The following is a 26925-nucleotide window of genomic DNA, read 5'->3' on the forward strand; positions in this document are numbered from 1 at the left end:
GTACAGACCATTTTCTAGAACTAATTATGGTTTAGCCCGGTTTAGAGTAGTGGCATCACAAACCTGGGAAACAATTCCAATGGAAGTTAAGTGTCTGCGCCACAATGTTTTTAAGAAGAAATACAAACTTTCTCTACTTGATAGCGAAACATTAAATATAAAATTAAAAAGATTTAACGTATACTATATACTTATATATTTGCTGTACACACTTTTTTCCTTACTGTTGTATTTTCATCTCCTAAGCCTAATTTAACTAGCAGAGCTCTTCAACCAGTATTATAAATTCTACTTTCCCCTATTTTATTTAATTGAACAGAGGTATTTTACAATAACTGTCCAAGTTCCGGTGCGCTGATTGGCTCATAGCTATTGTCTATAAAAGTACAGACAAAAAAAATGATGTCAGATGTAACGCGCGCGCTTTTTCAATGAAAAAAATTGCAAATTCCGCTCATACTTTTTCCATGTTATTGTAAAAAACAAACTGGCAGCAGTTTTCTATGGTCTATACTCTTTTAGCATACCTCAGTGACTGACTATCGCATAACGCGCAATCTGATTGGCTACACAGGTGCCGTCTATCGATAGATGGCAGTTTGTCAGAGCGCGCGCGATTTAGCATGCATCATTGCACAAATATATCAAAATTTATGAAATAAAAATATTTGTTTGCTACATAGATCGATCACTGAGGTATGCTGAAACAATTACATGTATTAGATGGCTTGCTCTCGGTTTCTATCGCCTTTGATAGTTGGCTCGGGGCGATACAAACCTCAAGCTCGCCGTCTAATTGTTAAATAGACCATAAAATGACACCATAAGATGTCCAAAACTTGGCAGTGAAACCACTCGCCTGTGGCTTGTGGTTCCACTTGGGTTTTGAACATTGTTTGACGTCATTTTATTGTCTATAAGAGTATAGACCATAGAAAACTGCTGTCGATTTGTTAAGTGGCCAACACGAAAGCCTTAATTGCTCCTTTGACCACTACGCACTTCTTCCGTAGAAGGTAAAATCATTCAATAAAGTGCTCTGCACGTTTAATTTTTTCTTACTATAAAATATATTGTATTTCGTTGTAATAAGTGTGAATAAAATTGAATTGAATTCAATTGAATTGTCCACTTCCTTCCCTTTCCCTACCTGCAGGACCCATTGAACTAACAATACCCACACCAGTAAATTTTCTTTATTTTGAGGTCTGCTATCACCCAGGTGGTTAATAAATATATATACATTTATATAATCCCCCCTTTTTTTTGGCGGGGCAGGGGGTTTGTTGTTTTGGTGTGGTGATTGAATTTTTAAGCCTTCTTTGAATTGAACTAATTTGAAATTTACAAGCAGGCCTCTCATTTGCATCCTTGACAAGCATGAAGGAGAGAAAATTGAAAACACATCACCTATAGTTTTTGTTACATTGGTCTACTGTCACTGAATTGATGTGTGGTTTTAGAACTGACTGTGTGGTTATTGAACTTTTGTCTTTTCATTGAATTGAACAGAACTCAATATTCCTGGTCAAAATGAACTTTGAATTTCATTGGTTCAAAGGAGACAATGTTATTTGAACTTAATGTATTGGTCAATTACTGCTGGTATATAACCTCCAGGAATTCGCAAATTGTATATATTTTTTTACTTTATGTTCTCTTCCCCAACCTTGAACACAGAGAAAAAGACAATTCCCCACCCTTAAAATTATATTTGGCACCAACTAACATAACTGAATTGAAATAACTGGTAAATAATTATATGATGTACAAATGACATTGTCAGCCATAAAGAGTTTTCAAAGTCCATTTGGCCTTCCATGTGTCCTTTGATAACCCAAAGAGGACTTCAAAACAAGGTAAGAACATCAGTCATGCCACTTATCTGTGGCTTGTGGCATACTGTTTGTTCTGACCACAATTTGATGTCACAGGTGCATAATTATAGTGCAAATAATATAGTGCAAATGTATAAAAAGCCTTAACCCATGAGCACCCAAGTGGTGATAGTGCAGATGAGATAAAGGGTGAAGGGGTTGTTTCTTTCAATACTTGAGAAATAATGTCATTCGCAATAATGCTATTTAATTTATTGTTTAAGATGGTTTGACATCAATAACTTTAACAAATGTCTCACACTAGCAATATGAACCAGGCCACGAAGATACATTTTCTGACTCAAGCCCCTCCTCAAGCCTGCACTGGCAGGACAACATGATATGAATGCATTTCAGATAAGAGAATTACTATAGCTATTTATTAATTGAACGTCACTTGCGTCTTTATAAAGAACTACGAAGCACAAAACCGACTTATTACTCTAAAGCCCACATGTAAAGGTACTCACGTCGGCAGAAAAGAACTGGAAATGAAGATAACTACATTTACTCACCTGGAAGATTACGAGTCTCTTACAACGAAGACAATTGGAACAGCTTCAATGATACAGGCTTCCAACACTTCACGTCGAGTGATAATTAGGTTCCCGATGTTACCACTGCAAACTATGACTGACGATGTCTCCTCCATTATGTTGCACACGGGATAGGCTATTAAAATTTCAGCTTTCGAACGATCAGAAGCCACAAGAACTAAAAGTCTGAACGCCACTCGTTTTGAGAGTGTGAAATTTTCGCCATGACACGACGCTTAGCTGTCTCGTATTTTCCGTCAAAACAATAGAAAAAAATCATTTCTTTGGAACACCCTTGGTCATGAAGTCGAAGCAATATCTTTACAACATCTTTCATATCCACAGTACACAATTCCTGATACGGATGGCTCAAAAATCCGAAGAAATCATGCCTAAAGCCGCCGTTACACGTTGAAACTTTTAGCTGAAACTTGTGTGCTACGGCGCTGCGAAACAAGTTTCAGCAGGCGTTGCACCGTGTAACGTGGTCGGTTTCGTGAAACTTTTTCGAACTTCCGTTGCGAGACAAGTTTCACGAAAAGTAGAACCGCTTTCTACTTCTGCAACGGCTCGCAACGGTCGCAGTGGTGAAAAAACAAGAGTTTCACCGTGTAACACCACTTCGTGAAACTGGTCTCGTTCGCCGTTGCACACAAGTTTCAGCTAAAAGTTTCAACGTGTAACGGCAGCTTAACCCGGACGCCATCATTCGACTTCGCCGAGACAGGCTGCTGGGCGCCAATTTGACCGGATGTGACGTCAACTTTTGTTGGATGATTCAGATACAAAAAAAGTGCCAGGCGCTATGGAGTGTTCTCCCCCGCCCCTGGAGAAAACATAGAAACCATGTCCTAGGAAGGGCCGCCATATTGCATGTCCTAAATGAAGAAATCAATTTACCGCCTACCACAATGCTCACTGGCGAAAGTCTTCATTAATTATCGCATATCTATGAAAGCAGTAAAACAGTAATTTTTCAATTGAAAAAAAAAATTTCCAAAATTATTGGGGGTGCTGAAGCCCCCCCAGCCCCCCGGCTCCGCGGTCCCTGTTAGAGCGGCGTTTGCTGAATCGAAACGCCGAACCACTGTCGCATTATCCGTATTGGCAAGTAGAACTTATGCTGGAGTCGAACCAATTAATCTGAGTCGAACTTAATTGCGTTAAACGTCCCACCATTCATGCGCCTATTTCAAAATTAATTGGTTCGACCACAGGCAGCCCAAGCTCAATGTCAGAGAACCGTTGAATTGTAAGAATTTGTATGGGAATACAACGGATTTGTGTAAAATGGTAGGAAATAACAGCGTTTTGTCAATAAAGTCAACTTACCCTGTTTCTTCTTGTATTCTTTGTCATTTACCAGCTTTTAAAGCCGATTCGGAGCGATTTCGGTGAGTTAGCGTCATTCGGGTTTCCACTGTTAAGTGTAACGAAAGGCCGAACTCTATTTCAGCCATGCCCGAAGCGTGAAACTGAATAAATCCGTTGAAATCATCTCTGGTGTCCAAATTCCTTCATAGAATCAAAGTAGAGATGAATACCTATCCTTCCAGCGCATTTCCGACTCGATTGAAGCCGTATCACGTTTGCTAGAAAGATTTTCTTTCAAGTCGGCTCGCTTCTGAAATTTCGAAAGACCCGCGGCCAGAACGCCATGGACACATTGAACGTTCGAACAGCACGCTGGGTAACAAAAGTTCCCTGGCACGGGGGGAACAGCGGCCAGTTGTCCACTGGCAAACAGATTTGTTCGCGGGGTCTCCTCGTGTCCTTTTTGTGAACACCGTCAAGGGACCATTGTTTCCATCGACAAATCAAAATTACTACTGGACGTGTTTCCCAAATTTAAAGGGCGCGATCTATTCAACCTAAATTTCCGGTACAGAATCAAATATATCGACAACCTGTTTTCCTTTTTCCTGGAAATTTGGAAATTCCGGGAATTTTCAGTTCCATTGGTCATACCATTTCGCCAGATGCTCAGCCCAAGTTCCTTGCGGGATTTAAAAATTACACTCGCGTTTTCTGAATAAATTTGCGATAATTTCTACTCATTTAGTTTGTGTAATGTGGCCGAACTATCCAGGAGCTAACGTCGAAGGAGCGACTTTAACGTTCAGAAAGGGAAAGGAAAATAAATCATCAAGTGTTCACGTTCTCCATAAAACCTTGAATGGTGATTACACATCGTTGTTTTGTAGAGGACGACAAAGAGATGTACCAAAGTTTATAACGCACGTGCAGAGCCAGTGTTTTGCTAACTAAAAATAAGTTAAATGAGAAAAGCAAAACTTTCCTTCACAAGTAAATGGCCAAACCATGTTAAAAAGAACTACAGCATGTACTTGTGAAGGAAAGTTTTGCTTTTCTCATTTAACTTATTGCGACAGCGACATGATATTTCAGTTCTTTTCTTCATTGTTCGTAGTCACGCGCTCTGACATGGACGGATGTCTGAATTTGGGCCCATCCGAAATCACTACCGCGTGCATTTGGTAGACAACTCGACTCGCGTTGTTTGTTCTTCCTTTTGCTGTGCTACACCGTGCTTACGAGAGCCAACCAGCTCGAAACAGCTGTCCACGTTTGCCGCATTCTGTCGATTCTCGGTTTGGTCTCTATCATGTCGCTGGACATCGTGTTAAGTTTTCTGCGCAGTCCGATCAGCCTTGCAGAAATTTGAGTCACCAAAATTACGTCAGTTTTGATTTGCATACTGACAAATGGCACAACAGGATTAGAACGACCTGTAGCTCTCTCATAAACACACAGAAGATGCATAGAAAGTAAATTTCGTAAACATCCTTTTTCTCAATAACTAGTGAATGAATGATAATCTTGAAAAGGGTCTGGTCCCGACAATATCCCTTGTTGGAAACTGCAGGAAGCAGGTGAGGAGATTGTGGCATTTTTAAAATTCAACTTCGAGCAATCATTACAATCTGGCCAAGTCTCAAGTGACTAGAAGAACGCGAATGTAACACTTAGCTGGGTGGCAAATTAGCCGCTTGTTATTATCCAGACGTAACTAACCGATGATCAGTGACATCAATGCGTTATCAACCGATTAGACATTGATCAATTGGTTATCGATGACCAATCGATGAACGAAAATGTTGTAGCATATCGATTTCTCACCGATGGCACGATTACTCATCGATGTCATTGATTATTCATTGATGTTATTAATTGCTCATTGATTACCTATTAATTGCCCATCGATTATTCATTGATTACACATACTTTGTTATGCGTGCTATAATAATAGTAATAGTAATATTGGTAAATTAAAATCACATACTGGCACTCGGAAGTGAATTTAAGACAATTGAAGACAATTTACAGTTTCTGACTCTGAATCTAATCTATTTATAAAAAAAAATCAAAATCATTAAAATTAACATTTATGACAAATGGAAACTACTTATTGATACAACATACCTGAAAAAAAAAAAAAAAAAACCGGCTCCTTTTAAATCTTTCTGTTCTACACTGAGGCAGAGCAAAGTTGTTGTTGCTGGATAAGTTGTGTGGTCGGCTCATGCCGCGAGGGGAGAGAGATGGTTCAAGCGCGAATCTGGTGATGTGACACGTGTACCCTGAGAAGAGTGATGTTGCAAAGTGAGAGAGCATCACTATAGCACGTTTCTGGGAAAAGAACTACGTAAAGTTCTTTTCTGGACCCTCTCAATCTTGTCGCTAAGAAAGACTTGGTGGCTTGTTGGTCAATTAACGCAACAGTACTCTAAGACAGAACGCTCTAGTGCAAATTAAAGGAGACGGTAACGAGATCCATGGAAGGGATATCGATCCCAGCGTGTTTCAATACCCGTAAGATATAAAGGCGCTTTGACGCTTTAGTGACGATTGCGTTGATATTATCGTTCCACTTAAAAGAGTTGCACAACATGAATCCCATACTGAGACTGAAAGCACACGTGAAGTGATTATTTGTTACTTTGATTTTCTATCAACTTAGAGATACTGCTTTTTTTGTACAAGTGCCACGCAGCACATGGCTTTTTCGGTTCTTCGTCAGTTATGAAGCATTTCTGAGAGACATTAAGATGTTAACATACCCTTAAGAGAGCCAAATTGCTGAAGACGATGAAGTGCTTTATGTCCTTTATTAGCCATCCCACAACGAAGTCCTCCAGAAGCTTGGATATGACTGGCGTGAGGGGAATTGTTCTCCATTGTTCAGGGGATATCGATGACAGGGAGCAGTCACTGAAAGACAGTAGCTACTAGTTCCGTTAACTCAGAGGCAAATTCTTTCAAAATGCGGGTTAGCATCCTATATGACCCTGGGGCCTTAAAGGTACCAAGACTGATTAGTTATTTCTGAACGTCAGCGTAACTAATCCCGCCACTTCTACTTGACTTTAGGGCATTTGAGGGGTAGAACCCCCCTCCCCCAATCAAAAAAAAGCCCAGCTTCCCTCCCCCTCCGCCCAAAAAAAAATATTGTTATCGTTACATGATATAAGTAGCTACATCATCCAGACGCGACGAGGTCAGTGCACATGAAGTAAGTATTCCCTGTCTAAGGACACTATATGACATGCACAAGGAACTTGGAGTATTACAAACTGCTGGCCTTACAGTAGGTAACAATTATTCACCAAAGTGGAGGTGAATAGCGATTGCGGCGCGGTAAATATCCGTCACTTTCACCGACACTGAGGTGAATAATTGCTTTAGTATATACCACACAAGCTGAATTACTAGGGAACCAAACAATTATTAATCCTGACAATATACCGACAAATGGTATGAAATTTTAAAATCTCGCGCGTCACGTGGTAAGTGATTTCTTATTATAGAAAGTTCCGTCTCGCTTTCTTGTAGACAACTAAAACTTTTGGAGACACTTGTTTAGTCCCTTCGGTGTCATTTCTTCAATTTTTATGTGAAATTCGTCTTGTTGTTGAAACTATGCTGAAAAATTTAGATGTTTCATTGTTTACATTGTAATTTAAGTGCTCGGCAGTTTTCGTAAACAGGGGATTGTATTTACATTTTTCGCATTATAATATGAGGTTGAATGAGTTACTATTTAAGGCCATCAAACCAAACTTTGTTGCCATTTATGTATTTTTTTCAACAGCCGCCTCGTTTATCTAAATAATTTCCTCTTAAGTAACCGTAGAGAAACGAGAAGCCAACTTGTTTCTTTTGGGCTGCTCGGAGGTGAATAGTACTTGGCTAATCACCTCCAAGCTAGCCAATCAGCGCGCGCGAAAAGTACTATTCACTTGTGCGGTATATACTAAGCTCGGTTACTGTGCTGTACATTCTGTTTATGAGTTGAATAGCGACCTCATGGACAAATTTGAAACCTGAAAATCACGGAAGGGAGAAGCTGATGTACACACGTCATCAGAATGTGATTTTGATTGTTCAGGGCAACCACCAGACAGTGGTTACTCTGACATTGCCACTGCTTTTCCGAAGGTAAAAGGTAGCTGTGATTGTAAGTAAGTAAATATATTACCGGTGAGAACAGCCACTGTTGAGCCTTCCTTCGGTGCATGAAGCTAATTAAAACAAGGCTTCGCATTAGGCTCGCTGAGGATGCACTTGAACACACCATGCGCATTTGCATCGAAGATCCTGACCAGTTGTCAGATGATGTCCTGGAGTCAGTGGTTGATCATTACAAAAGTGTAAAGAAGCGCAAACTGGCTTTGCAATTCAATTCAATTTCAATTCAACTTTTTATAGAAGGAAAGTCCATTTAGATCCTCAAGTTGATCAGGGAAATTTTTCAAAGATCAATTGCCATTATTTGTTTACCAGTATTTGTTTTCACACTCGATTAGACACATTGTCAGTTAACAGTCACATTTACTGCGTCAGTTTTTATTTACAGGTTTACAGTTATCTAGAATTTTGCAGTAGTTGCCAGCATTGGTAAGAAATGGAAAAGTGCCGTTGTTTAGTTTATTTATTTTATTCACGTACTAACAAGTCAACGAGTTTTACAAAAATTAGGGACTTTAAGATACGAGGACGCGATGACTTTACAACGCCACCGGAAGTAATTTTCCACGAGACAATCATTCTGCGCATGCCAAAACCTACTTGCTGCTGCGTTGTGTTGACGTCCACAACGCCAAACGGAGGTTTTCGGCGTTGCAGAGAAAACGTGAGTAACATTGGTGATGTTTTCAAAAAAAAAAAATGACTTTTTAACCACTAAATACTTAAATATAGCGACTAAAACTATTTATGTGTTTGTCAAGTGATGATAACCGTCGAAATAATGGCGTATTGCTGCCTTTTTATGCAGTGAACGAGGCTAGCCTAAACACTCAGCTGAACGAAATGGCGGATAATCAGTGTCAGGCTTCAAGTTCAACCAAACCTCCAAGGTAAGCTTGAGCTTAACTGTTTTTCGAACACTGAAGATAGTGTTTTCCTGTTTACTTTACAACTGCCGAGCAAGTAAGGTTTGCGACTTTCTGTCAGTGAATTAAAATTTTGTGTGAGCTGAGCTTTTATGTACATGTGAATCCTAGTTCGATAAATTCGAGTTTACAGTAGCAAGTAAGCTTACTTCCAACAAAAAATAAACCTTAGAAATACCCAAGACAGTTAACTTGTTTAATGTCAGTCATACGAAATTTTTCTGCTTAAATCCGACGTTGATAACTTTGGTGAGGAATGTGTAGTTGCATTTCTAAGATTTGATACACTCCCGTTCAAAAGCTCTAGCGCGGGAATATTTACTAATAGCATGTAATGGCGTAAAAACTTTTACAAGCAAGATAATTTAAGTTTCCTGTAATTACAATTTTTGAATTTTTGAGACTCAAATCAGTCCACCGAAATTATAATGTTTGAGTATTTCAGACCCAAATCAGTTCATTTAAGTTATAAAATTTTTAATTAGTAAAATATTTGTTTTATTGTAGTTCTGTGATGTTTTGGACCAGAGATCACGATCTGATCCTGTGCCGAGAAGTAATTAACCTTAATCCCTATGCTTCAAAGAAAGGCTCCACTCAACGAAGTTCAGTCTGGGAAAAAGTAGCTGCAACATTAAATAATTGTGCCTATCCGGTGTTCAATGTTGACAAGCGGTCAGTTCGGGATCATGTTGGAATATTGCAAAACAGGCATAAAAAAAAGTTAAGAGCTGAAGAAAAGGCAAGTGGCATAACGCCTGATGAGCCCACAGAATTGGAAAACCTGTTGGAGGAAATAATCGCACTAGAAGAAAGTGCCGAGGCAGAGCAGCAAGAACTGGATCAGGAGAAGGGCCGAAGAATGGAGATTAATAAAGGGAAAGCAGCAGATATCAGATTAAAGGCAATGGAAAAGTTATCAGAAACACAAAAGCGACAGTCAGCTGAGATTGAAGAAAACAAAACTAAGAGACCGCGCCGCAGTGGCAGTGATGCAATAGGCTATTTATCCCAAAGGGCAGAAGTAAATTATGCACTAAAACAGGAGGAATTGAAGTTGAAGAAAGAGCAACAGGAGTTTGAGAAACAGCAGATGGCCGTTACAGCAAATGCACAGAAGCAGTTCCAGGAGCAGCAGAGTCAACTGCTGAAAGTAGTAGTGCAACAACAGCAACAACAGAGTCAACAAACACTGCTTATGATGCAACAACAGCAAGAACAAACAAAGGCACTAATGAGCATTTTGGAGCGTATTATGAAGAAATAACTGTTCTTATTGCCTTCTTTTATTTGCAAGTCCACCAAATATTGAAACTGTTGTGTTGTTGTTCTATTCAAATCGAGGTTCATGAAAACATTTGCGATTGTTTGTTCTTATTGTCTTCCTTCCCAGGTCCACAAAATATTGAAACTGTTTTGTTGTTGTTCTATTCAGATCGAGGTTTATGTAAACATTTGCGATTGTTTGTTTACACAGTGTCCAAAAAATAAACTATATTTTTATTGACTGGTGTAACAAACATTTATTCCATTTCTATATACATTCCTAGCAGGACCCTTCCCTGTGGGAAATTGAAGAAACTTTACTTTTAACAGGAGTACAGAAGTAACAATGAATTAAGATCAAACTTATTAACTGACCTTTATACCTGAAACCTATAATTAGCCTAATAGAGTAAAAACTTTAATTCAGGTTGGGGAGTTTTCATTTACAGGGACCCCCTCATGTTTTGGATGACCCCAAAAGAGAAAAATTGAAAATAAGGAAAGATTAAAACTTCTGAATCCAGTTCATAGTGGATTTTCAAATCCATTTATCTAAGATAATAAACCAGTTCGGTTGAAAAAGAACATTTTTTGTACTTGTTAATACCATACCATATTTCTTCGGTAGAGATTTTGTAAATTGAGCAATACAAAAAACGTGCAAGATACTAAAATTTAAAATGTTTGATAACCAGACTATTTGGGTTATATCATCCCCATCCTCCGACACCCAGTAAGTGGGGCCGAAGACAAAAGTCAAAACGGGCGGGAAAAAATTCAACGTACTTTAGTTCATCGAATTTTTTTCCGCCCGTTTTGACTTTGTCTTCGGCCCCACTAACTGCCCCTGGGTCTTCGAGGATGTATCATCCCCTAGTTTGGTACATTAAGGTCGCAGTTAGTTAAAATAGTCATGCAATGTTGGAGGGTCAACTCCAAAATACTCTGCCGTTGTGTTCGAATAAAGGCAGGTTAAGGCATTTCTTAAAAATGGCACAAACGATGTACATCTTCCCAACTTGGCTTAAGCCTATCTTCAAGTTCTTCTTAAAATTCAGAAATTTAAAATAGTTGACGATGTCTGAGAATAGCCACTCCACGGACGCACGTACTGCACTCAGATTCGTTGAAAATCTCCATTTGTCTGGTTAAAATCCCAACTCGGAACGGGGCTTAGAGGTGGACCCGGAGGGGGTAAGCCGGGTCACCATATAAACACATTTCCCTTCCAGCGGGGCAAAATGCAAAAGTTTCCAAATCATCATACAAATGGGAAACTGCCAGCATTCTAGCATCTTGCATCCTTCCTTCTGTAAAAGCAAAAAGAATAATCCATGCGTCTGAGGTGATGCCTTCAAAAAATGAAATGGGTGTTAAATAAAAAGCACATGCTTACCTACAGGACCATATAAATGGCCAGTCAATCCATTTGGGAGCACAACAGACTGAAATTTAAGGGCATGGACCCGTTTGTGTCCATTATAAACAATTCTTTGGTGTTCCACTGGTCGTGAAATGGGACGCACAGTTCCATCAATGAAGCCAAAACAATGTTCTAGTGCTGCTCCCTTGTTGTGAATGGCATCCGCGTAGGTATTCAGCAAAGCTGGGTTCAAAATGGCATGATTCCACTGTGTTACTCTGTGCCCATGAGTGGTGTACATCCAGTCTAGGACCTCATTGCTGATCATGCTTAGCTCCGGCACGGATCGTGCAAAAATTGGAATCATATCCGAATAGCGGCATGGATAGGCAAACCTCTTCAGCATTATACAAAGGCCTTCAGTGCTGTCACATATTGTTCCATTCCGGCATTTGAACAGCGGAGGAACCCCTAATGCCTCAACAAGGAGAGGAATATCACTTTTTCCACCCGAAAATCAGCTTTACACTCGGCGGGGTCTTTGTTTACGAGAGAAAACTTTTCATATGCTGAATGCGGAAAGGGAAGATTTTGAGGGCTGTATGCCTCGTAAAGCAGAAAAAACTCTTCTTCGTCTATAATCTCTTCTTCGAAGGAAAAAAGAAGCATTTCTTGAACTTTCTGAAATGACTTCGCAGCCATCGCTTCACAGATTTCGTTCTATTAAAGTCGTCTTGCATCGCGTCGCAAATCTTAACCTTATTTTTCCCGCGCAAACAACGGCGGTCTAGCCCCAGTCTCTTATCAACCACCGCGTTCTAAAAGCCGTCGCGTCCTTGTATCTAAGTCCCTATTTGTGCAATTAGACATGTCGGGTAACTCTTCTGTTCACGTTAGCAAATATCAGAGCTAAGTGTAAAATTGTCAGAACGTGATCACCACCACTGATACCACTGTAACATTATTCAAAATTGTGTCTCGAATTGCACCAGATTGCATCTTAGCGCATATTCATTTCAAAATATTTCCGGTGGGGGCACGCCTCCGGACCCCTAGGAAGCTCCTGGCCTTCGGCCACTCGGGATTTCTCCCTCCTAGATAGAACCCTTTCCGCCATTTCCTTGGATCAGGCCATACGTTGAGGTTACGAACCTTCCAATCATAAAATTCGTTCTTCTATTGGCAGAAAACATCTCTCTCGAACTTTAGATCTGAAACGACGCCGTTTGTCAGAGGGACCAGATCAGATAGGTATGCCTTTTGACGTTCTTGCATAAACATTTTAACCTCGGGTGATATCCACGGTTTATCCTTTGGATGGATCTTGATGGGTATGGTTAAAAAAAAAAAAAGTGTCAATGGCCATTAAGAGATTACCAGAATATGAGTTGGTCAGGAAATCGACCGATGGTTAGTCACCTATCTGGACGCACTCGAACCAGCGATGTTCGCTGACCCACCTGCCAAAAGCACTTTGCGCTGACTGTGGGAAATGAGGCATGTAGATCTTTTTCCCTTACATAACACTTGAGCTGCGTGGGTATCTAAATTGGGTCCGCTATGAACTGAGCTATGGTCAATAGATACTGTGTGCTCTGACAGTAGGCTTGGTAAAGCGATCGTCTAGGTTAGCCGTGATCATCATCAGGTCTAAAATACTGTTACGAGTGGGCTCACGAACGACCTGTTTTAAGTCATGATATGCTAAAATGTGGAAATGTTTAGGGTGTTGAAATCCCCTAAGAGGACCACTCTGCAATCTGGGGAGGCCGACCTGACAGCATCCAAGCTGTCTCGATGATACATGTTAACGGTCACTTTTTACTTTTGCGGGCGCCTCAGACCAGTATGCGACTCCACATATAATACCAGAAGATGGCGAAGGAGACGAATGGGGGCGAAGCCACAGCCACATGCATTCATGGTCAGGCGACTCAAGATCTAGCCTTCTCTTAGTTGAGATGTTAGTTGAAATGTAAGCACAAACGCCGCCTTCCTCACGGTCTGGTCGATCTCTAATCTGCAAAGAAAAATGATGGAAAACCGTCATAGATGTGCAGCATCTGTCGCGATTTCCAGCATTTATCTTTAATGAACTGACTTTCCGGTTATACAGCTATTTCAATTAACGTTGTCGGATCAAAGCATAAAACTACAACAACAACAACAACAACAACAACAACATTTTATCAAAAATAGACGGTTACAAGGTGCTTACATACCTACCCGCAAATAGCTGAAGCTAGTCGAGGCGGGTAGGTATGTTTATACTAAAATAAATACAAATACATTTGGTGTTTACAGCTGAATTGACTACAACACAAGACCAAACTACAAGACAAGAACGCGAGGTTATATGGGATTATTATGAATAAATGCACTAAAATCAGCTATGCCTCGCCCGTTCAGTGAAGATCTACGATGGCGAGCCATTTGGACGAAAGAAATGTTAGGATATCAAAAGGATGAGGTGAGACACGTTTTAGGCCTCCCAAGGGACCAGGCAGCTGCTTCAAGGATGCCACATACATACATACATACATACATACATACATACATACATAAACTTTATTTAGACACGGTAAAAACATCAGTTACAAGATAAAAATTTCAAATTAAAACCGATTTACATGTTTGCCGTGTGGGAGTACGAGGAGGACAATTGGCGATCTATCTCATTTCTAAAATTAGTAAAAGATCTAATGGCTCTGATGTTAGATGGAAGGCTGTTCCACAAATGTGCCCCACTGTAGCAGAAAGTACGTTTCAAAAAATCGGAACGAGGCTTAGGCAGAGCCAATTTGTTGTCACTATTTCTAAGTCCATAGTCCGTGCTGAAGGGCTTAAATAGGCCTTTCAGGTACTCTGGAGACTGATCATTTAAAGTTTTAAACATGATTTTCAATTTTTGCTTTTTCCTTCTGGTACAGAGATTATCCCATCCCTGCTTACCGCGTAGGGCGGTAGCGCTAGAATAGTAATCTGACTTCGTTATGACCCGAATGGCGCGATTTTGAAGTTTTTGTAATTTGTCAGCTAATTCGTTGCCACCAAGAACTATCGAACGTTATGTCTTAAAGGTTTTAAATTTTGGAGAAGTAAAAGCAAGCATCATTGGAACACCGATCATAACAGTGGTGCCGTGTACCCACAATGGAATTTTTTATTATGCAAATAGTAAAAGACACTACGGAACTTAGGCAACGACGACAGCGCCGCAAAAAAAAAAATGTTTTACGAGGAAAAACAATTGCCCCATACGTGCGTTTTAAATTTTGCTACATTTCTGCCATCCTGTGCAAAACAACAACGTGAAATGCCCAGATTCGAGGTTCTGTGAAGAACGTGAACATACAACGGTGAACTTTTCATTCTCTTTCTTAACTCCAATGTCACGCCTATCAATTTTGTTCCTGGGTAGTTCGCAGTTTTTGTACAAGTTGGTGAGGTTGAAATAATCGCAAAGTAACACAAATGAAATATAGTTATATTTTCAAGTGACGTTTTCGTTGATGTCGCCGTTTTCGTTGCTTAAATTCCCTACGGTCAGAAATTACCAATGATGTGTATACTGAGAGTTTTTGTTTTTCGCTTTTAAAACACACAAACAAACGTTAACAGTGTTTGTTTGTTTGTTTGTTTTTTGTTGTTCTTTCATCCTACTTGTCGCCTCTAGAAAGAACTACCCATATTACTTTTGGGTCTTGTCTTTAAGCTAGAAGCTTTCATCTGACAACGTTAGCTGAAATAGCGGTAAATCGTTACGTGAATGGTTCGCGACCATAATAAAAGGAAACGAGGAATTGCACATGCAAGGTTAAACGGGGAAGTAACTGAATTCTATTACAATGCATAGGCCATCTATGAGAAATACGAAACGGGCAAGCATCATATCGCTTTGCGGGACGGTGAACTTACCGAAAAGGAAATGTTCTGTTTCACTCTTATCATGCGCTCCTACTATCAGAGCCTGGAAAATATACGTGTAAGTTTTATACAAGTTTTCCTGCCGGGATAAAAGTTCTCTATCTATAAATGTAAATATAATATGCGTAAATTTAATGTGGGAGAAATATTTACCATGTGACACTGTCCACAAATGTATCTCATTTCGATTCCATCGTTTAGTTTTCTAACATAACAGGCGAACAAAAATAAATTACCGTAAACAAGAACTTCAAAAGGCATACCTATCTGATCTGGTCCCTCTGACAAATGGCGTCATTTCAGATCTAAAGTTCGAGAGAGATGTTTTCTGCCCATAGAAGAAAGTATTTTATGATTGGAAGGTTCGTACAATGACAAATGCATTAATTATGGTGAATCTTGAAGAATATGCATATTCATGGAACTACCATAGTAAACAGTTGCTCTCTATTCTCTATTAGTTTAAATTTACTTTAAAGTATTATCATATTTGTAAGAAAAAAGTTGAGCCGGGTAAGGGAGTCTTATGTGGACAAAATTATCAGATCCCATGGCATTTGGCGAGCGGTCCGGTTAATGTTGTGACTAGTTGTCTCTCTTCACTTATGATCTGCAATACCAGATACACTAATTGTCTCGCGATTTTTCGAAGAGGCTAAAAGAACCCGAAAATTGAGTACGATATTTGCACCAGAAAAAAAAGTCAACTTTTAGACGAAAGCAAAATGCACACGCACTTTTCCATAGAAGAAACACCAGACTGGCCCCGCAGAACAAGCGTTATTTTTCGTGTGTGTTTCGCGAGCGAGCGCAAAACGCGAGGAAAACGCGCACTAAAAGTCACGCGCGACAGGAGTTGTGAGAAGAAAAGAATAGACATGTACATGTATATGCATACCTCTGTCTTTTTCCATCATATTAACGATGCTATAGTAAACTGTACAAGGAGAAACAGCCTTCAGTCTTGTGGAAATAAATTATTTCATTTTATTTTAGAGCGTGTATGTAAGGGGGGGGGGGGGGGGGTATCCACCATTCTGATCGATATCAATTGACCGATGCCTGGCTACACTGGTGACTGCATTGTCACATCATACCATAGGCTGAGTTGCTGTATTAGCGTTTTTTTTGTTACATCAGACCGTGTCAGGTGGGTCACCTGCCGTTCTGATGGATAAAAAATTAAAGGCTGAGTTGCTGTATTAGCGTTTTTTATGTCACATCAGACCGTATCAGGTGGGTCACCCGCCGTTCTCATGTTGCGTGTTTTTTTTCGCTTTTTTGTAAAATACTGACCTCACTGATAAAAGTGTTCTATATACTCCCCTTATTATGGTTTTGTCTGGTGTGAAAATACATCTACAATTTGGACATTTCGAGCACAAAGTGAATTTGTCGTGCCCCCTGTTCTAAAAGTGAGTATGGATTGTTCCATTTCATTGTAAGTCCAGGAGTATAAATTTTAAGGGCCGCTCTGCTACACTATGAATGTTATGGCGCCTACTCCCGGAACAATAACCGGATGATGCACAATGCAAAATCATGTTAGTCGTGTTTATGTTAAGCGTGAATATTCAAAATTGTGGTTGTCTAGGCAAATGCTCTTCTGTGATAACTTACGTCTTCTTGACTAAGCGAGCCTTACCTTGGTTCTGTCCCTTGTATTTCCTTTGTTTCAATGCCTACCATTTCGCATAATTAACACGCGCCAATTCCTAAGCAGAAGAATACGTCTCTCAGGTTTTGTCTTCGCATCTGTCCGGCCTCGCTTTCATTAGCGGCCCTTAGCAATCGCTTCCTTTTATTTCTTGCTTTGCGCATCTTCTTTTTTTTTTCTCTAATGAACTTCCACGCGACTTTCGTGGCATGATCGATCACAATTTCGGAAGGGCGCGCTTCCTTCTCGTTCCCGCTAAACAGTGCCGTAATATAATTACGCGATCGCCTTTCAAGATGCTTGTATATGTGCCCGCGTTTCCACACAGTGATAGTTATTATCCAAATTTGAAAAGCCAGCTACTTATCGCAAAACAATAGAAACACTAGCTGGAAATGTTTTGTTCCGGAAGTGAATGTACAACTAGTAGATCTAAAGGCCCGGTCAAAAAGGATGGCGATTAGTTTCCGAGCTTTGTGCACAGGACGCATCTCACGAAATTCAGGCTAATACTTTTTTCACCATACAATTGCAGCGAAATTCGCGCAAATCGATCTTGTTGATTCATTACAAAACAAAGTACGTGGCCAAGCAAAGCGTCATACGATCTTGGTATTTTGCCGACGCGTCCCTTTTATATAATTAGAGGTATATATATATTTTTTGATCGGCATGATCAACAATTGCGTGGTACCTCTCATTAGACGGTACGTACATAAGCACTGGCATGCCACAGACTTATTTAATTCGAATTTATCCTCGCCATCTTCTTATATGAGGACCGGGGGGGGGGGGGGGTACTCCAAAAAAAATTGGGTAGGGGTGTGCGGCCCGCTTTCCAAAACCCTTACCCTATTTATGACTAAAATCTGCGATTTTCCCTACCCTATTTATGACTAAAATCTGCGATTTTCCCTACCCTATTTATGACCTGAAGTAGCTTCTTCTAAAAAAAATCGAACCCAGGACTAGAGTGCAAAAATCTATACCCTATTTATTACCAAAATGGCGGCAAAATGGCTAAAAGCGATACCCTATTTATGACCAAAACAGCCGAAAAACCATACCCTTTGGCGCCGCACATACCTATATAGCCCATATAAGGGAGTACCCCCCCCCCCCCGGTATGAGGAGTAATGCGGTAATTTTGTATCGAGTTACGATATTCAAAAACACTGTCCAGATCGCAAAGAAAGAAGTGAGAATAACATGAGTCGTTCATTCTCTGTCATATTGAAAGAGATTACAGACGCCTCAAGGAGCCACAAAAGTTAAATCTCTGCGTGAAGTCGTACTTACAGTAGACTTCCACTGCGTCCTCTCATTTGCGAAAGTAACAACCCTACTTACAGTTATTGTTTTTGTTGCTCACTGCTCCATTGAAATTTAGGGCACTATTACGTTGATATGCACTGCAGAAATCATCTGTAGTGAGACATGTCATGCGATGGCTGTTTCTCAACAAAGAAATGCTGCTTTGGGTTAGAAAGACTTCCGTCATAAGGAGCGGTATTAACGCCCATAGGAACATTTACTTTACTAATCAATCCATCAACGACTAATCAATGCAATAAGTGACTAAGCGATGCAATCAATGACTAATCGATGACTGAAAATTTTGTGGCCTATCGATTATTCATCGATTTTATTCAATGATCATGGCAATAATCAATAACTAATCAGCTGATAACCCATCGACTACCTATTGATTACTCATTTATTTCATTGATGCCGTCGATTACTTATGTCTATATCGACCTATTAACAATAACCTACCTTCATTCCATGCAAGAATATGAAACGAAGTGCTCGTACTTTGTCGGCACATCATGGTCCATTAAGATTATAACGAAATACTGGTTAACTTCCCGCATTGCTTTCGTAAAAGTTATTCGTGCGAGACTCATCTAATATCAGTCATTAATAACCACTGTTGAACCGTATACAAGACCGTCAAATACTGTTACGCTTCTAATCTGCACGAAAATACTATCGCTTCGAGCGAATTTCAAAGCTCGTCACTGAAGTGTGTGGCTTTTACAGTCCCAGTATGAAAAGACGTCACCACTCGTCTTGTTGCGTCACGCAATGCCTGAACGATTGAGAGGCCGTTACAAATCGGGCCGCTGGGCATTTGATTGGCAGATGATTAATGATAAGTGCACCATTCTAACAGTTTCTCACGCCACAGTTTCTCACGTTGTACTTCTGCCAGTACAACACCATCAAATATATCAAACTTCACCGTCCAACGTAGGAACAGCTGGTCTTACTAGTTTTATCTAGTTTAATTATTATTTGACAGTCACGATCTAATGCTTTAATTAATACAGATGCACAGCTGATTCCTTTTCCTTGTGGGATTTTGTTATATTAAAAGGAAAATTCAAAATTGATAAAGATTCCCCAGCATGATCATGTGCATGACTATTACGGACTAACCATCACTCAAATGCAAGTCTTCTTGGTTTGCTCGCACAGAAGTCGCTGAATTGACTCTCTCGGGGTCAATCAGCAGCTCCTTGTATGCGTGCATAAGAGCCAGAGATGATAGTCGCTTTGTCAGTAAGGTGAACTGCACGTAGTTTTCACTCTTTTTCTCATGGTGTTAAATGATCTCTCTTGTGTAGCAGTGGACACTGGCATGGTGAGAAGAATGGCAATCGGATAGAGATCTTCACTTGTGCAGCTTAGTGTATCCTCCAGGTTGTTTGGTTTCTCCCCCTCGGCAAGCGCCCATCACGGTTTCCACCGAACGATCTCGTTGTCGAAGGCCACTCTATGACTCAAGTCGTTGGAGTCGGCATTGTAAATCTTGTTAGTAGTTTCTCTGTTGAGTGATCCGAGCTGCGTAGGTATGAGGTATTGACCCAGGAACCGGTCACTGTGGTTGATCAGCCTGTCATATTGAGCTCTTCAATAAGATGATCAACAAGTGGCAAGTAGAGGGCTCTGTACCAATACTGCTGTGGTGTAACGGCAGGTACATTGACTCGGTTACTCTGGATTGCAGATATCCTTGGCACCCTGGGCTCGATTTCACAACCTGCTGTCAACTCCTTTGCACTCTCAAACAGTTCACTCCAGACCATTTGGTCGTTTCTCTCCTCCTTTAACACACTGATGACTACCTTTGACTCCTTGGCTGCCCCAATGAGGTTGATGGATTGACCTTGGAGCATGGTGGATAGTGCGACTGTATTTGAAATGCACATAGCGCAATTATAAAGTCGAACTGCAGGATGGAACTCACAAACCCTCTCACCTTAGCAAGCAAGGCTCTCTAATGCCTGTACCACCACTGGAAAGGCCGTACGAAAGGTATACAATGAGTCAGCCGTACTTGCCCATCGTGTCTCACATAGGGTTCGTAACTAAGCGCGCCATTTCATCTCAACCCTTACGGCCGCATCTTGAGACAAACACTCCTGAAACGCCAACAGTGCCTTCGATATAGCGGGTATTCGCTATTGAATAGTAGGCAAATGAACTGATACGGCCTTTCGACTGTTAAAAAACCTGATTTCGAAAAGCTTATTCAGCCCGTGCTCAATGGCTTAAATGCTAGCTACGCCTCTGGTTTCCTTCTCTTGTTTTTTTTCTGAACATTCCATCGTTAAGGCCGGTTGCCTTGGCCCTCATGACCCTCATTAACAATTATTCTATGGCATTTAATTTAAGTAACAGTAAGATCGTGCGTGGACACTGTGACTGAATATGGCTTCAGTCTTACGAAATTATCCCGTTCGACTGAAACTTTCTCTTTTTTGTCACACCCACAGGTATAAAATTCACAGATTTTACGGTGAGAAAGATACGGAAATAGTCGTATCAGGTACTTTGCCCGTTGCTCTGATATTGGTCCATATTCGTAAGGCGCTTGCTACTCACAGTGAATTAGAACTTATTCACATAGCTTATTACTCGGGCCGTAGGGCGGCGCGAGTTAAGATTTCGGTAGCATTATCAAATTCTTTTCGTCGCGATGGGCCGAGCAATAAGACTTTGGGCCACGAGTTATTGTTATCGGTCTCGTTTTTTGTACTCGGCTAGCACGAGTTAAGTTTTCGTCGCGTTGTAAAATTCTTTAAATTCTCGGTAGCGTTCTTTGTACTCGGGCCGTGAGGAGTGTTTACAATATGCGAGCCAGCGAGGCATGCAAGGCATGCGAGGTAGACGTGCAAGGCATAAACAAAACATGCGAGGCATGCGAGGCATGAACAACCCCAACGTTTAAGCTAACCGGGGAGCTTTTTAAGGCCCGGTTCATAAGTGGAACTTTACATGAGCCGAACCTAATACCTATTAAGGTCGACCCAAATAATTAAGTTCGGCAGTTGATTCAGACGTCGAACCTAACTGAAGTCGAACTAAAGTGAGAAAGTAGATTTTCGTGGTCAGCGGCTGTTGTTTTTACTCAACAAGATTCAAAATGGCGGGAAAGATGAATTCTGATATGGAAGAGCTTGTTTGGTAAAATAATAAAGACAGGTCAAACACGGCTTCTACTGGTCGAGATACAAAGAGTATGACCTTCAAAGCTAATTTGCTCTTACGAGTACGTCTTTCAAAGATCTCCCTTTTCTGTACAAAAGTAAGGAAGGGTCCTTGTAGATCTCCCTTAGCAGAGGCTGATTTTCAAATCAAGTGTCATTTACCAGGAGCCATAATCAGGGATGGAGACCGTAATGAGATGCCATTTTGACTTGTGGGCTTGTCCCCATGTGCTGTACCAAAAAAATCTATTTTTAGAAAAAAATTGGGCCATTCGCGCGTGCGCGCACGCGTGTAAACGGCCAGGATCGCGCGTGGAGAAATTGAAATTTTTTTCTACCCGTTCATAATGGCGTCCAAATTTTAAAATTCTGCCAGGGAATATCTCCTCAGTGCCCACACCTAAGGAATTAGACTCTCACAAAGAAATGGTAACAATTGAAAGAAGACGGGAAAAGTTGGAATAAATGACTCTCACAGTAAAGTCAAAAAGGCGCCAAAATGATGGCGCTGCGTGCGTTGCTACTGTTGAATGAATGAAAAAAGCTTACACTCTACGGACATGTACTCAGACAGGTAAGGACTATTTATCTTTAGTGAATTTTTTCTCAGCTGCTTTCCGTGTCACATATAAGGTAGTAGCCCCACGCAAACTTGCGTGTATTCACGCGGGTTTATGACATGAGGGGGGGGGGGGGGCAATTTTTTCTAAAGATTTTTTTGATACAACTCATGGGGACGCGTGGACCCCACGCTTACGGTCTCCATCCCTGATTATGGCTCCTGTATTTACTCATCTGAATTGTTTTAGGTTAGGCACAGAAGGGCGATATTCCATAACAAACCTCAAAATGTTTTTGCGGGTTTTTAGTTTGTTTTGTAGTGCCGACATTCTTTCGCGGAGGTTGACTTCTGAAAGAGTTTTATTTATAAGGTTATCGAGGTAACCTCTGTTGCGTAATCTCTGTTTGAATAGAGTAATGTGTTCTTCAAATGTTGCTTTTGAAGATTTTTTTCTGAGAAGTCTTGACGCTTCGCCTTTGATATAGCCTGTATTGGAAAATTTCTGTCGGTTTGAAGTGCGTGTGCACTTCAAGAGTAGATTCTTTTTTTTTTTTTTTAATCTTTCGCATCTCAGACAAGAAAAGTCAGTTGTTTCGAAACAAGAAGAACAAGCACATTCCTCTTTTTCCGCCATCTTGTTCAGAATGAAGTCCTTTGCGCACATGCCAAGTCGATGGAATGCACAGACCTCTGGGATAGATATAATTTATATAATTTATACGTAACGTATACATTTGGTTTGGCACATGAAAAGTTCGACGTCTGAATCGAAGTCGAACTTTTACCGTTCTATTCGACTGGCGCAGTCCAATAGAACGGCGGGTCGACCCAAATACAAATCTGTCGATCCTAACTGATTCATACGTCGATCTTTACATGCGCCGAACCAAATGATTAGGTTCGGCTCATGTAAAGTTCGACGTATGAACCGGGCCTAAGCTAACCCGAGTGCTATTTAGACTAACCGGCGTGCTCTATAGGCTAACTGGAGCGTTTTTTAGGCTAACCTGAGTGCCTCAAACGTTTGCCTCGCATGCCTCGCTGGCTCGCAGATTGTGCATCGCCGCCGTGAGGCGCCGAGTCTGAAGTTCACCATATGACGTGTCATATACAGGATGGCAGATGCAAGACACAAATGACTAAAAATAAGAGTTATTCCTCTAGAATTTATCAACTTTAACAGAAACGGCATTCGCTTACCTAGAGAGGCATTTTCTAATTCCAAGGCGAAGACTCTTAAACTTTATGCGATTAACAGACGCGAAGAAATTTAATCTGTTTATATGACTATGTTTATAGTGTCGTTTGTGCATCTTTTAACTTTCCAAGTTTTTCAACCATTCATACTTCATCTTTTCATAACTAGCACTATAAAAATTCAATTGGTTTTTATCGTTTTTTATTTACTCAGGTTAGTTTTGTTTAACCGAAAATTTGGCAACTAAATCAGTCTATGACCCGGCGGGCCAAGATAGATAAAGATGTCTCACGTTAACTATAGAAAAACAATCATGTAGAAACGGTTTCTGTCTTCAAATGAAAGGTGAATAACAAACTGCTTTCCCCTGAATTTCATTTAAAAATATAAACAGCGAAAATGAAAAACGTACAAGGATAACGTACGCGTGATGCGTAATGTTACTCTAGATCATACCGGAAATTACGATCCGTCATTGAGCCGGCGTCACATACATATCAGGACCGTACAAACGGTTTCTCTCTCTAAACGAAAGGTGAAAACGTAAGGATTAAAGCCCGGGAATTATAAAAAGCATTCGTACGACAAATGTCGTTTTCCCTTGTATTTCATTCCGACTGCAAGAAATACAATTCTATCTGGTGGTTACCAACTGCCTCCCTATATCTCTGTATCTATCTATTTGGGGGATGGGCGATGCTGGAGTTTGTCACTGCTAAAAGATTGTAGGCTTACGCACCACGCAGTCAAATATGGCCCTAGTATAAGCTGAAAACAGCTTCTTGCTTTAAAATAGTAGCAATAACAAATTATCGAATTGAAAAATCCCACCCACGTAAAACACAGTTACAGCGACGTCATTAAGCGTTTTTTTCGGTGAGTGATCGGTGATACTAGTTTGCCAATGAACTCAATTTTTAAGGGGTTTAGGTCTGCTGTAAAGGCGGGGCTACTGTCCAGATGAGAGGATGGATATGGCTTTTACTGTAAGTATCATTTCACTCTGTTTTTTTTTTTAGATGTGTTAGTGTGAAAATGTGTCAAAGTTTAGGAGATCAACGCATCGCTCATAATACAGACCTGGTAGACGTTGTAAAATGACGCTGTAACCTGTCAAACTTTTGAGATCAAGTCATTCTGGTAAATGCCGTAACATGATTCTTTGTTTATACAATCAACACATGTATTTCATGAATTTTTTTTGACGTTTCCTTGAGAACCTTGTTGGGGTTAGCAGTGTTCCAGATAAGAGAAGGGTCTTAGGTCAAAAACCCGAGAACCCTGGCTTCCTGACCCGACAAAATGAATGGCAAACTTAGGAAAATTTACAGAGAACCAGAGCTATTGACCCCTCAAAATTCCAGCGAAAGGTCTGGAGCGAGGGTGGAAACGTAGAGTGAGACTGGGGAGAGACGCATTTTTAAAAAAACCGACTGTTTTGCAGTCTAGTACAAACGGTGTTAGCCAATATTACTTTGATAAATAATAATACAAGGCAGATAAAAATAAACTATAATGCACTACAATTGATCAGTATACTTATAGTTCCCATCATTCGGAAGCCATTTCCCAGTCTTGGTAACCATAACCGATGCACAATACCCCGGGGGGGTACTCCTCGGAATTCTTGGTGGGGGTGTGCCGCCTGGGTCTTCAAATCCCGACCCTATTTCAGACCTAAACATGCCATTTTCCACACCCGTTTTCAGACCTGACCTCTAAAATTCATACCCGTTTTCAGACCTGATAATTATGCATCAGTGCCGAACGGAAGTTGACGCAAGGAGTAAACGGTAAGCTGGAATGACATAGTTTATCTATTTCTTTTTCTCGCTATCAGTTAGTCGTTCCAGTTACGTACTGAGAAGAAAAATATGTTTGTAAGCTTTCGTAAATGTTCCCCGCCCCAAAAACCCGACCCGATTTCAGACCGTAATTGTCAGAATCTATACCCGTTTAAAGACCAAAACGGCTCAAAAACCATACCCTTTGGGGCGGCACATACCTATATACCTTATATAGGGGAGTACCCCCCCCCCCCCCCCCCCGGGCACAATACTGAGTCCAAGTTGGAGTGTCTGTCATGATGAACTGGCATTTAATATTTCTAAATTTAACATATCTTATCTCGTTGTTACTTATGGCTGCAGTAAATTTAGGAAGTTTCTCTTTGGAGATATAACCTATTCTGTCCCACAGAGACCCAATTTTGGCTTCAATTATAAGTTAGAGCATTGCAGTCTCTTAAGAGAGAATGTCTGTGAAGACCGCGTGATATCAGTAAAATGTGGCACATGCTTCAAAAATTCAAAATCTTCATATTTCGCTCAGAGATACCCTATGATAAGCCAATAAACGTGATATATTTTTTTTGTTCAAAGCTGGCTGTATTTTCAAGAAAATTCTCAAAAACTATAACGGGCGCCGACCGTCATAAAATGGCGGAAATCAGTGCATCGAGTAACAACACAAGAACTTCGCTCGTGTAAAGCGCAAAAGGAAGCACGGTTTTTTCAAATTGGTATATTTGTGTAAGAGTCATTGGCAAATGATTCAAGTCTAAAACCAGGATTGTTTACCTAACAGGGAATGCACGGCAAGAGTTTAAAAATCACCAATATTTCATTGTTTAAAAATCTCATTTTGGAGCAGTTTTTCAATAAACGTTTTTCCCATGCGGTATAACTCAGAAGCGCTTGAAATTAAGGCTGTGATTAGTGGAAATAGTCTTCTTTTCAAGGATATAAAAATTAGTCTGGGGCTCTTAACTTCTGCACGGAAAAAACACGCTCTATGTCGAGAAAAATCACAAACTCCACTTGTCAACAAACACAAATGATCGAATTAGAGTCTGTTATCGAAGCCAATATTCCAAGCAAATCTTAGTGCTTAGCACCGTATTTGATTTAAAAGTCAACATTACAAGTTTACCTTGCAAAACTTGTGGCTGTAGATTGCTTTTCATCGCCACTCTCCCTTCAAAATTGTTATCTTCCCTTCGACCATGTTTACCAAAGCACAAGTAATCAACAACCATACGTATGACTCCTGCATGAAACATTACAGTTCCTGACAGATTCAACCATATCTGAGTCTCCACACAGCTATAGCAAATAAGGTAACTCAATTGTACGATTAAGAACGATGATGCGATTATCTCTAGTCGCAGAAGAAGAAATTTTGCAGCCCGAAGACGCACACAAGAGGAATGAGACGATCATGTTTGTCACGCAATGAGACCGAGCGTGCAGGACACCCAACAAAATTAACAACCAGATTATATTTTTTCCGCGGCAGTTTGTCTGCGTCCGACTTCAAGCTTTAAATCCCCTAGCTGATATGGTACTAAATCTGTTACCAGCTTTTTATCTTTTAGGATGGGATTTTTTAGTACAAATGTTTTACAAGCAGATGCTTTGTACATCGTGCACGTGCAGTGGACAGAATGGTACCACTCGGGCTGGTGTCAAATGGGCACACCATGTCCAGGTTAATAGCCCGGCCTTGCCTGACTTTATCGACGAGACTTAAATAACAAAATAGAAACGCATTTAAAGGCAATTACAATTACTTCTTTACGATAAAAAAGTTCGCGCTTTATGTAAGCTACGCTCAAATAAATCAACC

At 40.5% G+C, this 26925-nt stretch overlaps 1 protein-coding gene and 2 pseudogenes across 1 annotated transcript; 1 reads left to right on the plus strand and 2 right to left on the minus strand.

Annotated features, from left to right (window-relative positions):
* Nucleotides 1-26925, minus strand: part of LOC146453453 (uncharacterized) — a 315682-nt pseudogene that overhangs the window by 140554 nt on the left and 148203 nt on the right.
* On the plus strand, nucleotides 9344-10147 carry LOC146453466 (uncharacterized). Its single transcript, XM_085096623.1, has one exon. The coding sequence runs from the start codon at nucleotides 9344-9346 to the stop codon at nucleotides 10094-10096; it is 753 nt and encodes a 250-aa protein (XP_084952749.1). The 3' UTR covers nucleotides 10097-10147.
* LOC146453467 (uncharacterized) lies at nucleotides 10994-12160 on the minus strand (annotated as a pseudogene).

The sequence above is a fragment of the Pavona decussata genome, unplaced genomic scaffold (genome assembly GCF_977016875.1).
Source record: "Pavona decussata unplaced genomic scaffold, jaPavDecu1.1 SCAFFOLD_330, whole genome shotgun sequence".
Taxonomy (NCBI): domain Eukaryota; kingdom Metazoa; phylum Cnidaria; class Anthozoa; order Scleractinia; family Agariciidae; genus Pavona; species Pavona decussata.

Excerpts from the sequence above, each read along its gene's own strand:
- LOC146453466 (XM_085096623.1), top strand. The coding sequence starts at position 9,344 with ATGTTTTGGACCAGAGATCACGATCTGATCCTGTGCCGAGAAGTAATT.